This window comes from Helicoverpa armigera, chromosome 1 (genome assembly GCF_030705265.1).
Source record: "Helicoverpa armigera isolate CAAS_96S chromosome 1, ASM3070526v1, whole genome shotgun sequence".
In the NCBI taxonomy this organism is placed as follows: domain Eukaryota; kingdom Metazoa; phylum Arthropoda; class Insecta; order Lepidoptera; family Noctuidae; genus Helicoverpa; species Helicoverpa armigera.
This window is the reverse complement of record NC_087120.1, coordinates 17,884,298-17,898,867: the sequence shown is the minus strand read 5'-3', so window position 1 is coordinate 17,898,867 and position 14,570 is coordinate 17,884,298. Positions and strand designations below refer to the sequence as shown.

The 14,570-nt window shown below is 38.0% G+C and overlaps 1 protein-coding gene across 1 annotated transcript; it reads right to left on the bottom strand.

Annotated features, from left to right (window-relative positions):
• Positions 1 to 11,921, bottom strand: LOC135117664 (uncharacterized). Its single transcript, XM_064037300.1, has 16 exons — positions 11,799 to 11,921; positions 11,152 to 11,281; positions 10,504 to 10,643; positions 9,423 to 9,577; positions 8,703 to 8,887; positions 8,016 to 8,179; positions 7,230 to 7,455; positions 5,722 to 5,833; positions 3,573 to 3,689; positions 3,054 to 3,165; positions 2,556 to 2,683; positions 2,151 to 2,258; positions 1,599 to 1,729; positions 1,433 to 1,493; positions 843 to 1,070; positions 1 to 231 (listed from the first exon to the last, which is right to left on the bottom strand). Exons 1-16 carry the CDS (start codon positions 11,917 to 11,919, stop codon positions 130 to 132), a joined length of 2,220 nt encoding a protein of 739 aa, XP_063893370.1. The 5' UTR covers positions 11,920 to 11,921; the 3' UTR covers positions 1 to 129.
• Between the last annotated feature and the right edge of the window lie 2,649 nt (positions 11,922 to 14,570).

Genomic DNA, 14,570 nt, shown 5'->3' with positions numbered 1-14,570 from the left:
GCCATTAAATAGTCACATACAGTCAACCTATAAAAGCGTGATAATAAAATAACACTATCAATTAGCAGTCCCCGAGAAACTAACGCATAATGAAGACTGGTCTATTAGGTATATTCAATAGACGGCGGTCTATTCGCTAGCCTGTGACCCAGTTGAAGAGCCATGGACCAGCGCTTTTGGCACATTCGGGGGATGTATGCTTCTTATCTTCACGTTCTGTCCAGTTATATTCTGTAAGGAGAATGTTATGAAACTGTTGAAGGAATCATTAGATTTGGCTACATTTTGCTAAGAGGTAAAGTTTGTCCCAGCTTTTACAAAAAACATATACTTATCGGCAAGGATATTGAGCCCTGACCATCACCTGCGCAGAAGCGATTTATTGGTTTACTGCCTTAAGTTTACAGTGCGCAAAGCGATCCCCACTCTTCCGCGGAGAGCTCATTATCCGTGCCGATAACTATACTCGGCTATAGTGAGAGACTAATGATACTAAGGCACGGTTTCACTGGTTACCGATAAAGTGTCAGTGATCTGGTAGTTAATTCTATCTGTCAGATATTGTAATCTAATTAAAAATTATTACCTGTGAAATAAAAAGTTATAGTTTATCGGTCAGATAAGTTCCTGTTAGGTTATCAGAGACTATCATTAACCGGTGAAATTGTACCTGTTTTTGAAAATCGCTTCATAATTAGTAAGCTCACCCATGCAATAGGCATTATGACCAAGAAAGGTGTGAAAATGTGAGACATTAACTAAGGGCACCTTTCATACCAACACTCAACACTAATTTACACCGAGCTATAATTATTCCCAACCCCGTTCTTCCTTCTACTAACCTGATCATCCAAAGGCGGATTAAAAGTCCTCAGCAGCGAAGTATTCGTCTTCTTCGCGAAGACACTACGCCGATGATGAGCGAACACCGCGTCGTGTATCAACGCGTGCGTCACGCGGTGTCGGTCCGTAGAACGCGATACGCAACGTACGGCGCGTAACGCGTCGAGAGCTATGTTCAGCCGAATGCGCCCGAGGAACGAGTAGAGAGAACATTCTTCTTCGCGTTCCTGGTGGAAAAAGGAGATTGGAGTCATAGGAAGACGCTTTGTAAGTGTAAATCTCCTATCAGCGATATATTCTACTAACTTCCGCTCGTTATATCGCATTTCCAAGAGAACTCTTCAAAAGTCCGGGATAAAAACTATCCTATGTTCTTTCTCAAGATCAACTCTTTATCTGTACCAAATTTTATTAAAACCAGTTCAGGAGTTTAGACGTGAAGAAAGACAGACAGAGTTACTTTCGCATTTATAATATTAGTAGGGAAGGGATTTACAATGCATAGCAGTGAGTATTAAAAATACTGCGGCCATCAAAAATGTTCCGTAGCGCACATTTATATGGGTTAGATTTACTGTAAATTATTTACCTTTTTCTTATCTCGCGCGAAGACATCTTCTTGCTGTCGTTTAATTTCTTTGGCCCACCCTCTGAAATATATTGCCAATATATGTATCAGTTTCTGAGCCTCCTAAACTGTCAGTTCGTTCAGAAAATCTAGGGAAACTTAGTTGACACCTTTGTAAAGAACTTACCTGCCAACAGCTAAAAAGTCGTCGAGAAGTATGTCATCCTTGGCAAATATTTCAACGCTCTGGAGTTTGGTTTCTCTCCAAACTTCGGCAAGTTTTAACGTAAGATAGTGAGAGACGAGCACCAAAATCACCTGGAAGAACAGTATATGTCCTACTCTTCATCATGTTAAAAAATCCTACCTGTACGTACCTCTACTTTTTACTAAGCAGCATCTAAAGAAGGCAGAAAAAAAAAATTACCATGTCAGAAAAGATATGGCGTGGCCTGTGGTATCTCTGGTACTATTATTTCGTTACGGGTAGTCACACCAGAAAGCCTGACAATCAGTTTAACAGAGCGGTAACGTGTTACCCAAATAACTGGGTTGCGGAGGTTAGACAGGCAGTCACTTCATGTAAAATACTGATACCTGCTCAGCTACATTAGTTAGCCTGGATGACAACCGTAATATAGTAACGCACATTCCTTTTAAAAAGTGACAATTTTAAAGCGCAAAAAGCACAAATAGCCTAATAATCAATAAGTTCTATATCGCACAAGAAATAGCAAACCTCGTCTTCCATAGCCAATTTAATGTTCTCGTATAGATTGTACGCTTCATCGGCCAGAGCAACTCTGTGTTCCAAATCTTCCGACAGCATGTGTAATATTGCAAAAGCCTGTTGTTACGACAAAATAAGGATATAAAAGAGAACATTCTGTAAGCTAGGAGATATAATCAAAAATAAACGAGGCATCAATGGGCTGGTTGTTGAATACCAGCTGTTTCTCCTCTGTTTCACCATAGTCCCGGGGAACTTCTTCCCCTACCCGGGCTAAATGCTTATAGCGATTTGCGATTTGAAACTACTTTCTATCTACAGGAACTAATATAAAAAGAGGAAAATAAATGTTTTATGAGAGATCTCAACATAGTTGGGAAAAGGCTACACAGTTGAGATGATCAGGAAACTTACCTTCGGCATGCAAGAGCCAGCCATATCGGCGGCTGCAGGACACTCGGGTGTGGAGTGAGAGCGCATCAGTTCGTCGATCTTACCGACGGCGTTTCGAGCCTCCAGCGAGACGATGGGACACTCCAAGTCTACGCCAACATGTTAATATACAAACATCTGTATATGTAACCTCCTCCTTTTTGGGAAGTTGGTTAAAATGGCTTAAACTTGCTATAAAGTTATATTTTTCATTTGTACATAGTCAAAGTTGTGTCAAGTTGCTTATTTCATCATCAGCATTTTTATTGCCCCACTGTTGGGTACAGGCCTTTACTCATACAACGAAGGGCTGAGTGACATTATACCTCTTTATCAAGATAAATTGGCGATTTCAGACTTATAGTTCACTAGCTTCCGCCCGCGGCTTCGCCCGCGTCCTGTTCGGTTATATCGCGTATTAGTAGGGATTCAGACGGACTGAACCAAATTTCGTCGTAGGCAAGGGAGTATTAAATTGACCTTGTATGACTCCATACTCGTTCAATTTCACTCCTGACGATCGACAGCTTTCGCGGAACACTGCGGCTAATAGGCTGGCTATAGTAGCACCACGCTTCACCACAGTAGGATTCTAGAATGAAAAGCTACTTTGAATCTACTTCTAGAAAAGAGTGTAAATAGGGTCAAAACTTTTTTCATATTCAGCTGACGGCCTCTTTTAAATTATTATAATAACGACTGCTATGTACTAAACGAGCACACGGCTCGCTTAGTGCCGATTTTCGATACTAAATCCAAACCTTTTACCTATATTTTACCACACTGGCACCAAAATTAGACAAGCCAGACTAATTCCCTATTGATCGAATGTCTACTTATTCATGTAGTTTATTTTTTACTTTCCACAATATTTTGATAGGTGTAACAATGGCTTATAGCTAGGAAATGTCATGGACCCTGCTGAACCTAGCAATATCACGGGCACATAAATCCAATACCTATATTACTTACTTATTCATCAATTATTTGAATTCTTACCGCATTAGAGGCACCAAGATGTGCTCGCCACGATACGAGCTGACCGACCGCATCGCCCGCGCGGGTGATGTCGCAGACCAGCGCTAGTGCGATGCACTGGACTGGGGGACGAGTCATCTGAAACGAATATTATGTATACTAGTAACTAGAATCTAGTTACTACTAACTTATAGAAATAGGAAGAGAAATAATATGAAGAGGATATGGTTGTTTGAGAATCGTAGAGAAGAATGCGAATTGGCAGATGAAATGTATCAATTACTAGAAAAAGACGATACATTATTTAGACAGTTTTCCTAAATGTTACAGATATTAAATAACCGATAACACACTACAAAATTTAATTGTAGTGTGGAGATTTCTTTCCTCAATTTTTGTCTCTATTAAAAATCGCAATGAGGACAGTCTGTCCGTTAGATATAAGTGATACGTGTATTTGTTCTTCCGTTCAAAATGTTTTCGGGCTTCCTCCCGAGATTGAGCTATTTGGACACAACCGTTGAAGTCCAGAGAATCTCAAAGCATTAGAGGTACATGATTATTGGGAATGACTCTACAAGTTACCACTATATTGCTGGCTTTTTAAACTTACAACTCTTAAAACATGGATGACAATAGCTAGATTGCAAGATGAAATAATATTTCTAAGACTATTTAAATAGCTACGAATTATTGTAAGTAACTAAATTACTTAAATAATTTTTATTGCGTACGAAAAAGTGAAAAAGAAAACAGATAAGTATCGTGTCATTTCAAAATTGAAGTTAAAAATGATAATAATGAGAACCAAAAGACATAATAATATTTTTAAACAGCCTTTCAGACATTGAGAACCACAGCCTTTGCCAGCAAAAGAAACGGTCGCCACAACGTTTAGCTCAATTGAATAGTCTTAGTAGGAAGTCACGATCCCCTAGCCAATAGCCAATGTACGACTCTTTCACGATATTAATAGCACTGTCCGTTTGTACTGAACTAGTGGTTCAAGAGCCCGAAGCCGCCGAATCTGGTCCAAAATATTTATTATCTCAAACACGCTGTAAATGCTCTGTTGTTTTGAAAAAATATATTAATAACAGCATAAAATTAACAAAAAAAAAAAACAACTACAAAGGTTTGTTAAGGCGGGTCTACGTAGACGTACAACGAACTTACAACGATCACTGTTCTCGAAGGTATTTTTTCGCAGTGAGTTCGCGGCTCTTGGCGAATATGGACGATATTTATAATACTGCAGTAGCCGCCGCTGTTGCAGCCAACCAAGCCCTTTTATAAGGGGCGTATAATCATTCCTTCACGAGGATACACTAATGGGTGCAGGATTAGGTTATTTTTGTATTATTTTATGTGTAGCCTGAATTACTGTATAACAGCTGCTTTATACAAAGTTGAACGTGTTTATAGTTTATCAAAGCCACTATTATTCAAACGTAGTAATCAATCATTTATACCTAATTATCTACTTTAAAAGTAAATAATGTATCGTCATCATCAAAAGGTCTAGGCTTTTCGGCCATTAAAAGATTACAGATGCCAAAAAATTTGCTGTAAATACAAATACAACAAATACTTAAGTCTAGCGGTCTCGAGCTCTCAGCCTAAACTAGCCACAAGTAGCCCTCGTCCAGACTCGCAAGTGATTGCATCCCGTAATTACAAGATATTGAGAACTGATATTAGTTACTGCATAAATCAACCACGCTGAGAAAGTGCTAAACCTTCCACTGAGGTACTGACGGTGGTTAATTTATTTAATTACAATTTATTCACGTGAGAAAGGAGAGGTCTTTCTGAAGCCTCTCTATTTCCGAAGACAGTCATTTTACTATAAAAGTTTCGCAATTTCACAAGTATCTAAATTAAATACACACTTGCAATTATTTCAGAATTTTTAAACCACGCATTGGATTGAACCCAAACACGACGTATCTGCTACATAACTTTAGAATGGCTGAGCCGATTTCTATGAAACATGGTTAAGGACACTTGGGACACACACATAAAATAGAGAATCGGTTCATTCCGATTACTCGGTTTTGGAGCTACGATATCACAGATATAAATGTACAGACACGGTGAAATTATAAAAAACCATTATGGGTAGGGGGTTAAAAACCATAAGAACAGTATGCAAATATTTTTTGCTTACCGTAATCATGTCCAGTAGTTTGTAAATACCATCGTTAGCAACGAATTGCGCTCGATACTCCGGCCTCCAGACGATTGCCTCCCAAATGAAGTTTAACAGCGATATCAACCACCTGCAATGTTATACACAATCTTAATTTTTAGAAAAGGTTTGATGGTATTAGCAGGCCTCTGTCACTCGACGTACTTGCGCGCGATAAATGCCTACCGCTCGCTGGGTTACCGGTAGCCCCACGCGGCTCAGGGCTTTCAATAGTCACACGCACCGCGCGCGCTCCAATATTATTATTTTTATTTCGTGGCATGTTATGCTGTTGGTTTTTATTAGGTTTTTAAAGCTACCTAACAAACTGATGGATTATTTTGAGTTGTGTTGGTTTATATGCGACTATTGTAAGATTTAGAAACATTTTATATTCATGAACTTATCTATTAATTCTATTTTTTTTAAATAAATTAATACTTATCTACTTTGATTTTAACAACAGAGATCATTAGGTACTTATTTTACTTTAGACACCTACTTAGTTATATGAACTGTATTGTGAGTTTTGTAGATCAAAACCTAAGCTCAATGATCAAAACACATCTCGAGTGTAAGTAGGTATAGTTCTGGTCCAACTTAATGACGACTCGGAACATTACGCGTGTCGCTACGCAGAAACCAATTTTAGGTATGTATCAACACTCGACGGAGTTGTACCATATGGGGTACGGCACTTGTGCTCGAAAAATAGTTGGAAACCGCCTTTGATTTTACGAAAGCTTTACTTAAGTACTTACCTATGCTCACGTATTAGGTAATATTTAGTAATATGTACCCATACTCCATTTTAGTAGGCAATACAATAGTTAACTAAAGAAAAATATTCTTGATATTACTTTTTATTTAAAAACTCAGTTTTAAAAAAGGCTATCTTAAAATAAGCGTAACTTTGTTTTCCTACTTAAATATTAATAAATTGTAAGAAGCAACCCTAAGCACGGCCACGGCACGGTTGCGGTCACTGAACTGTGCGCTATCGCATTGGAATAACAATCAAGCGCTCGAGCTTTTAAGGTTCATTTTATAACGCAGCTAGGAATTTGTAGGTAGTTGGGGAACTTGTAGGTGCTTATAACAGTAGGTATGGACTTTTTTGTATGGAGTGATTTATCTGTTACGTAGTAACTATTATATAATCTGTGGTATTAGGCACAACAAAGTCTATCTTGATTATGTGAGCCTTAATTACTACAACAAATAATTATCAAAAATTAAAACCGATTATGTTATCTCTCCTGGAGAAATTATATTTTAGGCATGTTCTTCCATTTCATCCAGCTTGCATCTAAAAATGTAGCAAAGTTAGTTGATCTGTTTAAGGGCTACAGTGCCACAAACAGACGGGCATTTCACAGATAAACCAGACTAATAATAGAGATATTTCGGGTTTCAAATCGGGGGCTCTTTCGATCCTTCTATTTACCGATGATCTACCAGCTTTAATACTTCTTCTTCCCACTTACCTATCACTAACAATAAAGTGTTTATCCAGCGAATACAGCACGACTTCCAACATCTTCTTAGCTAAAGCATTCGCAGATTTAGGCCACTTGATATTCGGATACACGCAGCAAGAGACCTTCTTGTTAGCTATAACCCCGCTGGTTAATAACCGTAAGGCAAGTGCTATGACAGCCTGACTTCTTTCTACTGGGGGGAGTTTCTGTTCCATGAGGGTGTAGCAGAGGTCTGCAGAAAGTTATGGGTATAAGGAAGGGAGATAGGAGGGCGGTTAAAGATTGTGAGGCTAAAAGAGGGAAAAGTCAGTAGTAGAAGTTGTCTGAAAGATGTGTCCAATCTAAAATAGCTGAGTACCAGTATTTTACTTAAATACGTTCAAATAAACCGACACCCCCTTTCATTTACTTTCTGAAACATGAAGTAACTGGTCTAAAATGGTTTGGAAAGTTGGGTCAAGAGTTGCTTGATAACTTCCCTGTCCCATGCGTCATATACATATGTACATACACACACCAATTCTTTAACTATTATGCCTACATCGTGGACAGTGAAGTGGTTAAACTTATGATCAATCAAGCCGTGAGACAGCTACTTAGGATGCGTCTACACGGTGCATGTAGCTGGAGCAAGTTAACATGCGCATGTGACAAGTGACAAGAGCACGCGGGTGGGTATTTAGCTTTGGTACATGCGCGAGTCGCTGAACCCGCACGATTTTGAAATGCATCTTACCAGCGCATGTGCCTCAACATGCGCAAGCTACTTGCACCGTGCCTCGAACCACTTACGTATCAATATAATAATGCCATGCGTATTGAAGAGGTCCTGCATGACGACCCGCCTCTCAGGGTCGCGGCTGTGCAGCGTGGCTACCTGCAGTAGACGCACGCACCAGTACAACACGGGGAGCTCGTACGGCTTCTCTGAATACCATTCGATGTACCACATTAACCTGGAATGCATCTTGTCTTTGTTAAAACAAGGAAAGTTGAAGCAAAATTTGAAATAATCTGTAGCACATGACACATAGCTTTCTTTGACAAAGCTACTGAATTATTTACTTCTCGCTGTGTGATTGTAGCTAAGATGGAGAGAGCTTCAGAGACTAAATAACTGACCCACGCACTCAGAGACATTTAATGATTACTTAAGTCACTCCTTAGTGACCGATTGTCAAAGAAATCCTTCAATAAGGAATGGCTTAAATAACCATTAAATGTCTCTAAGTGCGGGGGTTAGATCCAGCCATGCCCCTCCCAGAGCCCTTTAGAGTAAAGAGGAAAAATATCATAAAGATAGCGGTCCAACAACTTTTGACAGAGTACTGACTACCCTTAAATCAATCGTTCATTTTTTTTAAGTCATTCAGATTATGGGAATGCAAATCATTATTAGTCTAAAAACAATGATCATTATTAATTACAGTTCTAGGTAAAAGAAAATCTTTCAACAAATTAATAATTATTTCCACTTACCTTCTAATCAATCCATACTGCTTCACCAACTTTCGATCACACAACGGTATCGTGCAGACCAGGGCTTGTAGAGCAGTTTTGCGCAACTCAGCGAACAGTGGCGGTGACCACCGCGACCTGAGGCTGCAGAGTCCAGGGTCTAGCAAGTACATGATGCCTAGCAACCAGTGCTGGGATACTACCATCTGAAAGGGCATGTAAAAATACGGCTTTCTTCAGATTAGTAGACACAGACTATACTAAAGCGTAGCGGAGTCGAGAAGTTCAACAACAACCAAGAAAATTTCGTTTAAACATCTTCAGCCTCACTACAAAAGCTTAAACATCAGTTGAACACTTGTCTGAAAAAAGTGTGACTGCAAAACGGACCGATTTCAACGTCGTAATCTGTTTTTTTTTAGACAAGTGTTCAACAGACATTTAAAAATGTTTGTGGTACGACGACTTGTATCTTGAAAGAAAATCTATTAGCTAGAAATTCTATTAATTTATTAAAAACTTTTAAGCTCCATTCTGCTTTGGTATAGTCTAGGCTTAGTTATTCGTTTTATATTTTTAGAGTTCCCAAGGGTAAAACGGGACCCAATTACTAGAACTTTACACACACCAGGCAGTGTCAAGAAAAGTGGTAGCTGTATGTACAGTTGAAATTTTCACGGATAATGTATTATCATTGCCGCTATGCAACAAATACTGAAAACTAGGAAGAAAGTTACTCACGAATTTATTATAAGGGAACGCTTTAAGGAGATCAACGACGAAGTAAATGAGTACTTTCTTGAACTGGACATCTTGTTGGAAGGTGTTGAAGTTGATGGTCGCCGTCCAGTCGTCTCTTGGAGGTAGCTCCGTCAGGACTGATAGTGACATCACATCTGTGGACACGCACTGATAAAGAATATGTACAAATAAATGAAACTGTTTGTAATTATAAAGTATATAAAAAATCCGTCTGTTTGTTTGTCCCGGCCATAGATGAGTATAAGTACTGGTCCCGGCTAATCTATCTTTGAAATGGCTGAACCCATTTTGACAGAACTTTACACCGATTTTGAGGCAACCTACCATCATTACCTAATCACGCCTAAGACCAGAGACCCGTCCACATCATCAGTTCAAAATATTTTAAGAAAGTTCTGGATGGATTTACGAAAAAAAATATTGATTCATCTTATACTTGTGACGCAATTCTGGATGATCCAAATTCGTCAGCGTCGACGGGACACGGTTGAACGCGGCCCGTTCTTCAGACCACGCAATTACATCCGACGGAAGTGAAAGTGTTCAAATTATGGCGACTACCCGCAAATGGAGCGGTTCCGAATTCAATATCCCCATTGATATAATAACGTTATTGTTTATGTTTTGTTTTTGGAACTGTCCGAATAAATTGTCGGTTGCAATTTATGAGGCTGAGGTCGGACCCCATAAAGCGACAATTGTAGGTAATAAAATAGTATTGCTTATTATATTTTCCAAATCACAGAGAACCATATTTGCATCTCATCAGTTTTAATGATGACCGTAATGGTGGAAGACAAAGTTGTGTAACCGAACTTTTTTGAGACTCGTCCACCCCTATGGTCCAGTGGTTTAGGCTCGATTTGATTCGATTCCAGGTTAGGTAAGTAACAATGCAAATTTTCAAAGCTATACGTACTATTGACTGAGTAAAGGTAAATGAACACATCTTGAGGAAACCTGGATATAAGGTAATGCTTATTCCTCGTCTGTATGAGAACACGCATGTAGTGGGACAATAGAAAAAGCCGTTGGTGATAATGATGATGATACAACTCACCTGGCATCAAAATAGAAGAGAACAGACGCAGTTTATCTCCGAAGCACTTGGTCAGCACAGCCGCTATGACTGTCAGCGTAGTTCGCTCGTGGCGATGCTCCCGCGTGCGACATTCGTAACGGTATGCCCATATGAAACATCTGAAAATAGTCAGTTAAAATAATATTGGGAAACTAATACCTGGGTAGAGCAATTAAGAAATTTAGGTATGGGACATGGAAAAGGCTACCTATAATATGCAAATGTTGCATATTAGCAATCTCTGAAGTTTGAGAAAAGAAATTGTCTTTTACATCGTCCTTTTGCAACATAACAATGTTTAATGAGCAAACAAGTCGAAGGCTAGTACTCCCAAAAACACTGACTAAAATAGACAAGCATTTTAGTTAGCTAATAACTTAATAAAAATTAAAAGTACCTATATAGTTGTAGAGTACCTACGTATACGTTTGTTGAACGCGTGAACGCGCTAATCTCAGGAACTAATGACCAGATTAAAAACATCATTCATTGTTAGATAGCATATCGAGCCTATATGCTATTTGTAATCCTGAGTAATTCCCAAGGGACACGAGTGACATCGCTGGCGAAAGCTAGTATAAAAATATTTAAATGTAGCTAACTACAATTTTACCAAAGTCTTTGTACCTCTGAGCATAACAATCAGGATAAGGCAACACCTTTCTAAAGCTAGGATTTTCATCCAGGTATTGTTTAGTAGTTTTCACGAGGACTAGTAGAAGTGACAGGGTCGTCGTCATGTTGACACTGCTGTCTCCTAAAAGCACGTAATATTACAACTATTAGGTCTCGGCTTTAATTATCTTAATGAGCTGTGAACACTAATTGATTTGGAATGGGATTGCAACAAGCGGTCTTAGGCTACGTTCAGATAACAAGCGCAAAACGCGCATTTACAACTACTTACATACTTTTTCAGGCTGTAGGTACCTACACATGCTAACGCACGTTAGGCGCTATAAAATCTATGGAGTTGTAAACGCGCGTTATCAAAACGCGCTTGTCATCTGAACGTAGCCTTACGAGTATTTTCATTTACAAATGGTTACTCAAAGAGTATTGGGAAGACTAGGTAACTACTCAGGTCTTTATAGTGCCTCCTGAAACTGCCTAACGTTAGTCTATTGATGGATAAAAGAAGTTGAATTTCCATGAAATCAAAACAAATACCTAATCTAATTACAGTCAGATCGGCAGTCATCCCCTGTAACTAATTAGTATTAAGATACATGATGGATGTAAAGGATGATGACGTTTAAACAATGTCAACTTACCTAATTTCAGGTTAGGGTCCTGACAATCCCAAGGATTAATATCGTAATTTGGCAGATCCTTTTCAGGAAAGTAAGGGTTGAACCGATAGAAAATGTTTTCGATTATATTTTCTTTCATCATTTCTATGCCTGAAAAGGTGAAGATCAGGTAAACCAAATCACATGGGTTTTGAGATAAATTATGATAAGTGCAAGCCTCAATTTTCATCTAGGTTCTGAAAAATATTTCCATTTGACGGAATAATAACTTGTAAACGACATGACAGTCGGGACCATTTTTCTCAGCTTGTCTTTTATATCGTGTATGAATGAAACAGTCACCCTTATTAGCATATTTAAGCAGCTTTTAGATATCACGGCATTGTCACTACAAAGTCAACTAGTTTCAAGCTGTAACCCAGAAATCTATACCATAAACTATATAATAGAAAGTTTGAACAATAGGAGGCCGATCAAAAACAGGACTGTTGGACGTTTATCATCGTCGAAGCCGCTATTGTAAGCAGCAATAATTGGCTTTTATACATTATCTGGACGTGAAGAAAATGGCTCAGTTTGTGACACTGAAATGACAGTATTAACAGTCGAAGTAGCCATGGACTGGTTTGATAAAGTTGATGTTACGATCATAGTTCAAAGATTACGATTGAATGTCCTTCAAAAAGTGTTGATTTTCAGCCTAATTTAATAAATAACTTTGTGTTGAAGCTCTATTTCGAAATCATGGATGGAGAATTTTTGTGAAGACATAAAGATACAATATAAATCATGACGCTATCTATATAGTAGGGGAGGCCTAGAAGGGATTTCGGGATTTACTCAAGCGCGGCAGATTAGTATATAGGGAGGTACCTATTACCCCATTTAACACCTCCACCAAATATAAGCCCTGTATATGCAGCCGCGCGTCTAGAATAAAGGATCAGATTAGTAAAAAAAAAATTATCATCTGACATTCTCCAGCGCGTCAGATTAAGATAGGGTAAGTTAGTTATATGCTAAAAAGTGTATATTCCACTAATCTGACAATTTGCGATTGACGATAAGAAGTAGGAAGGTTACAAACTTGTAAAAAAAAAACGTCATCTTGACTTTCTCGAGCGCGGCTATTTTTTTTTTTATTTTGAAGGGAGTAATTCAACGTTCATGAAAAATATAAAATCTGACGATTCCCGTAAGCCGAAGTAAGGAAAATTAATCGATAAAGTTTAAAGCGTGCAGCTACGTGATGCCGGTATTCTCCTCCCAAGTTTCTATTCCTCTCTCTCTTTTTTCAATTCAATTCATTTGCAATAAGTGTTAGTACATTTTGGGTCTTAAATAAATAATCTACCTACACTAATATTATAAAGCTGAAGAGTTTTTTTGTTTGAACGCGCTAATCTCAGGAAGTTACTGGTCATGGTATGCAGATATATTGTTTTTAACGAAGACGATTCATTTATTGGATACTTTTGTTAAATACGTGTGCCTTCCAGTTGCATTGTTTGTCTATCGTGTTACCGAGAAATGCCGTTTCGTATACTTCGCCTTTTTTATACAGGTCGTGGTGGCCTAGTCATCCGGTTAACATTGGCTCTACTCTGCATAACGTGGTTCACAAATTACGCGCGTAGTGTCGCTTCATCAATGAAAGCAACTGCTATCTCTTTCTATCTGTTCTGCAAGAGTGGCAACGCGCAACTCTACTGGATGGTTTTAAACTAATAAATTAAGTCAATTTATACGTATTTTTTTTGTATGAAAATAGCTGGGAAAAAGGCTAGGCAGATTATTTAGATTTTAGATTTATCTAAGTATATTAAATTGAATAAAATTAGTTTTTGTAAGATTTACGCGTAGATTATTTCCGTCAAGCCATGTTATTATAGATTCTATTGTATTGTTTATGACACATGTATATTTATCAATGTCATTATAATTCAATGTAATTATTATAGAAATGTATGTAATGTATGAGCAGATTGGTACACTCCGCTAATAGCAATGTCATATATATCATTGTATGTGCCTTCTTATCGAGAACAACCTTTGTTATAACAGCTTTGTTGAAATGTTTGTCCGTTCTGAGATATAGATCAAAAAGTGTGTAAAAGTTGATAGTACTTAGAAGACATACTCGTAGTAGCACTGAGATATTCCTTTAAAAACTTGAGATATCAATGGATTATTTAGTTTTAACTTTTACACACTTTTTGATCTATATCTCAGGACGGGCAAACGTCAACAAAGCTGTCATATTAAAGGTTGTTCTAGATAAAAAGGCCTATACAATGATATGTATGACATTGCTATTGGTGGAGTGTACGAGGTTCCGTATATTTGTGTCCATTGTCCTTTATGTTTTCCATACTTATTTGCTTATAAATAAAAGTTTTGTACTTTAAAGAATAGGTACATACTGGTTTATTTACTTGCAATTTTTTCAGTTCTTCAATTTGTTAAAAGGTTTTCAAAAAAACTTTCCAATGTCAGATTATGCGAATTCCTCCAGATAATCGTCAGATTATAAGATGATTACGTTAAGGGTACATAAATGAACCATATATATCTTAATCTGACGCGCTCGAGTATTTCAAAATGGCGATTTTTTTTTGCAATTTCAAGTAATGGCCACGAGTTTAGGTCACGTCTAAATCGTCAGATTATTGCATAAGAGCCTTCGTTTTGGTTCACTTAACACCCCTTTTGATAATCTGACGCGCTCGATAAAATTATTTTTTTTCCCATTTTTAACCCTTACCTACTACCACCCCCACCATGGAAATAGTC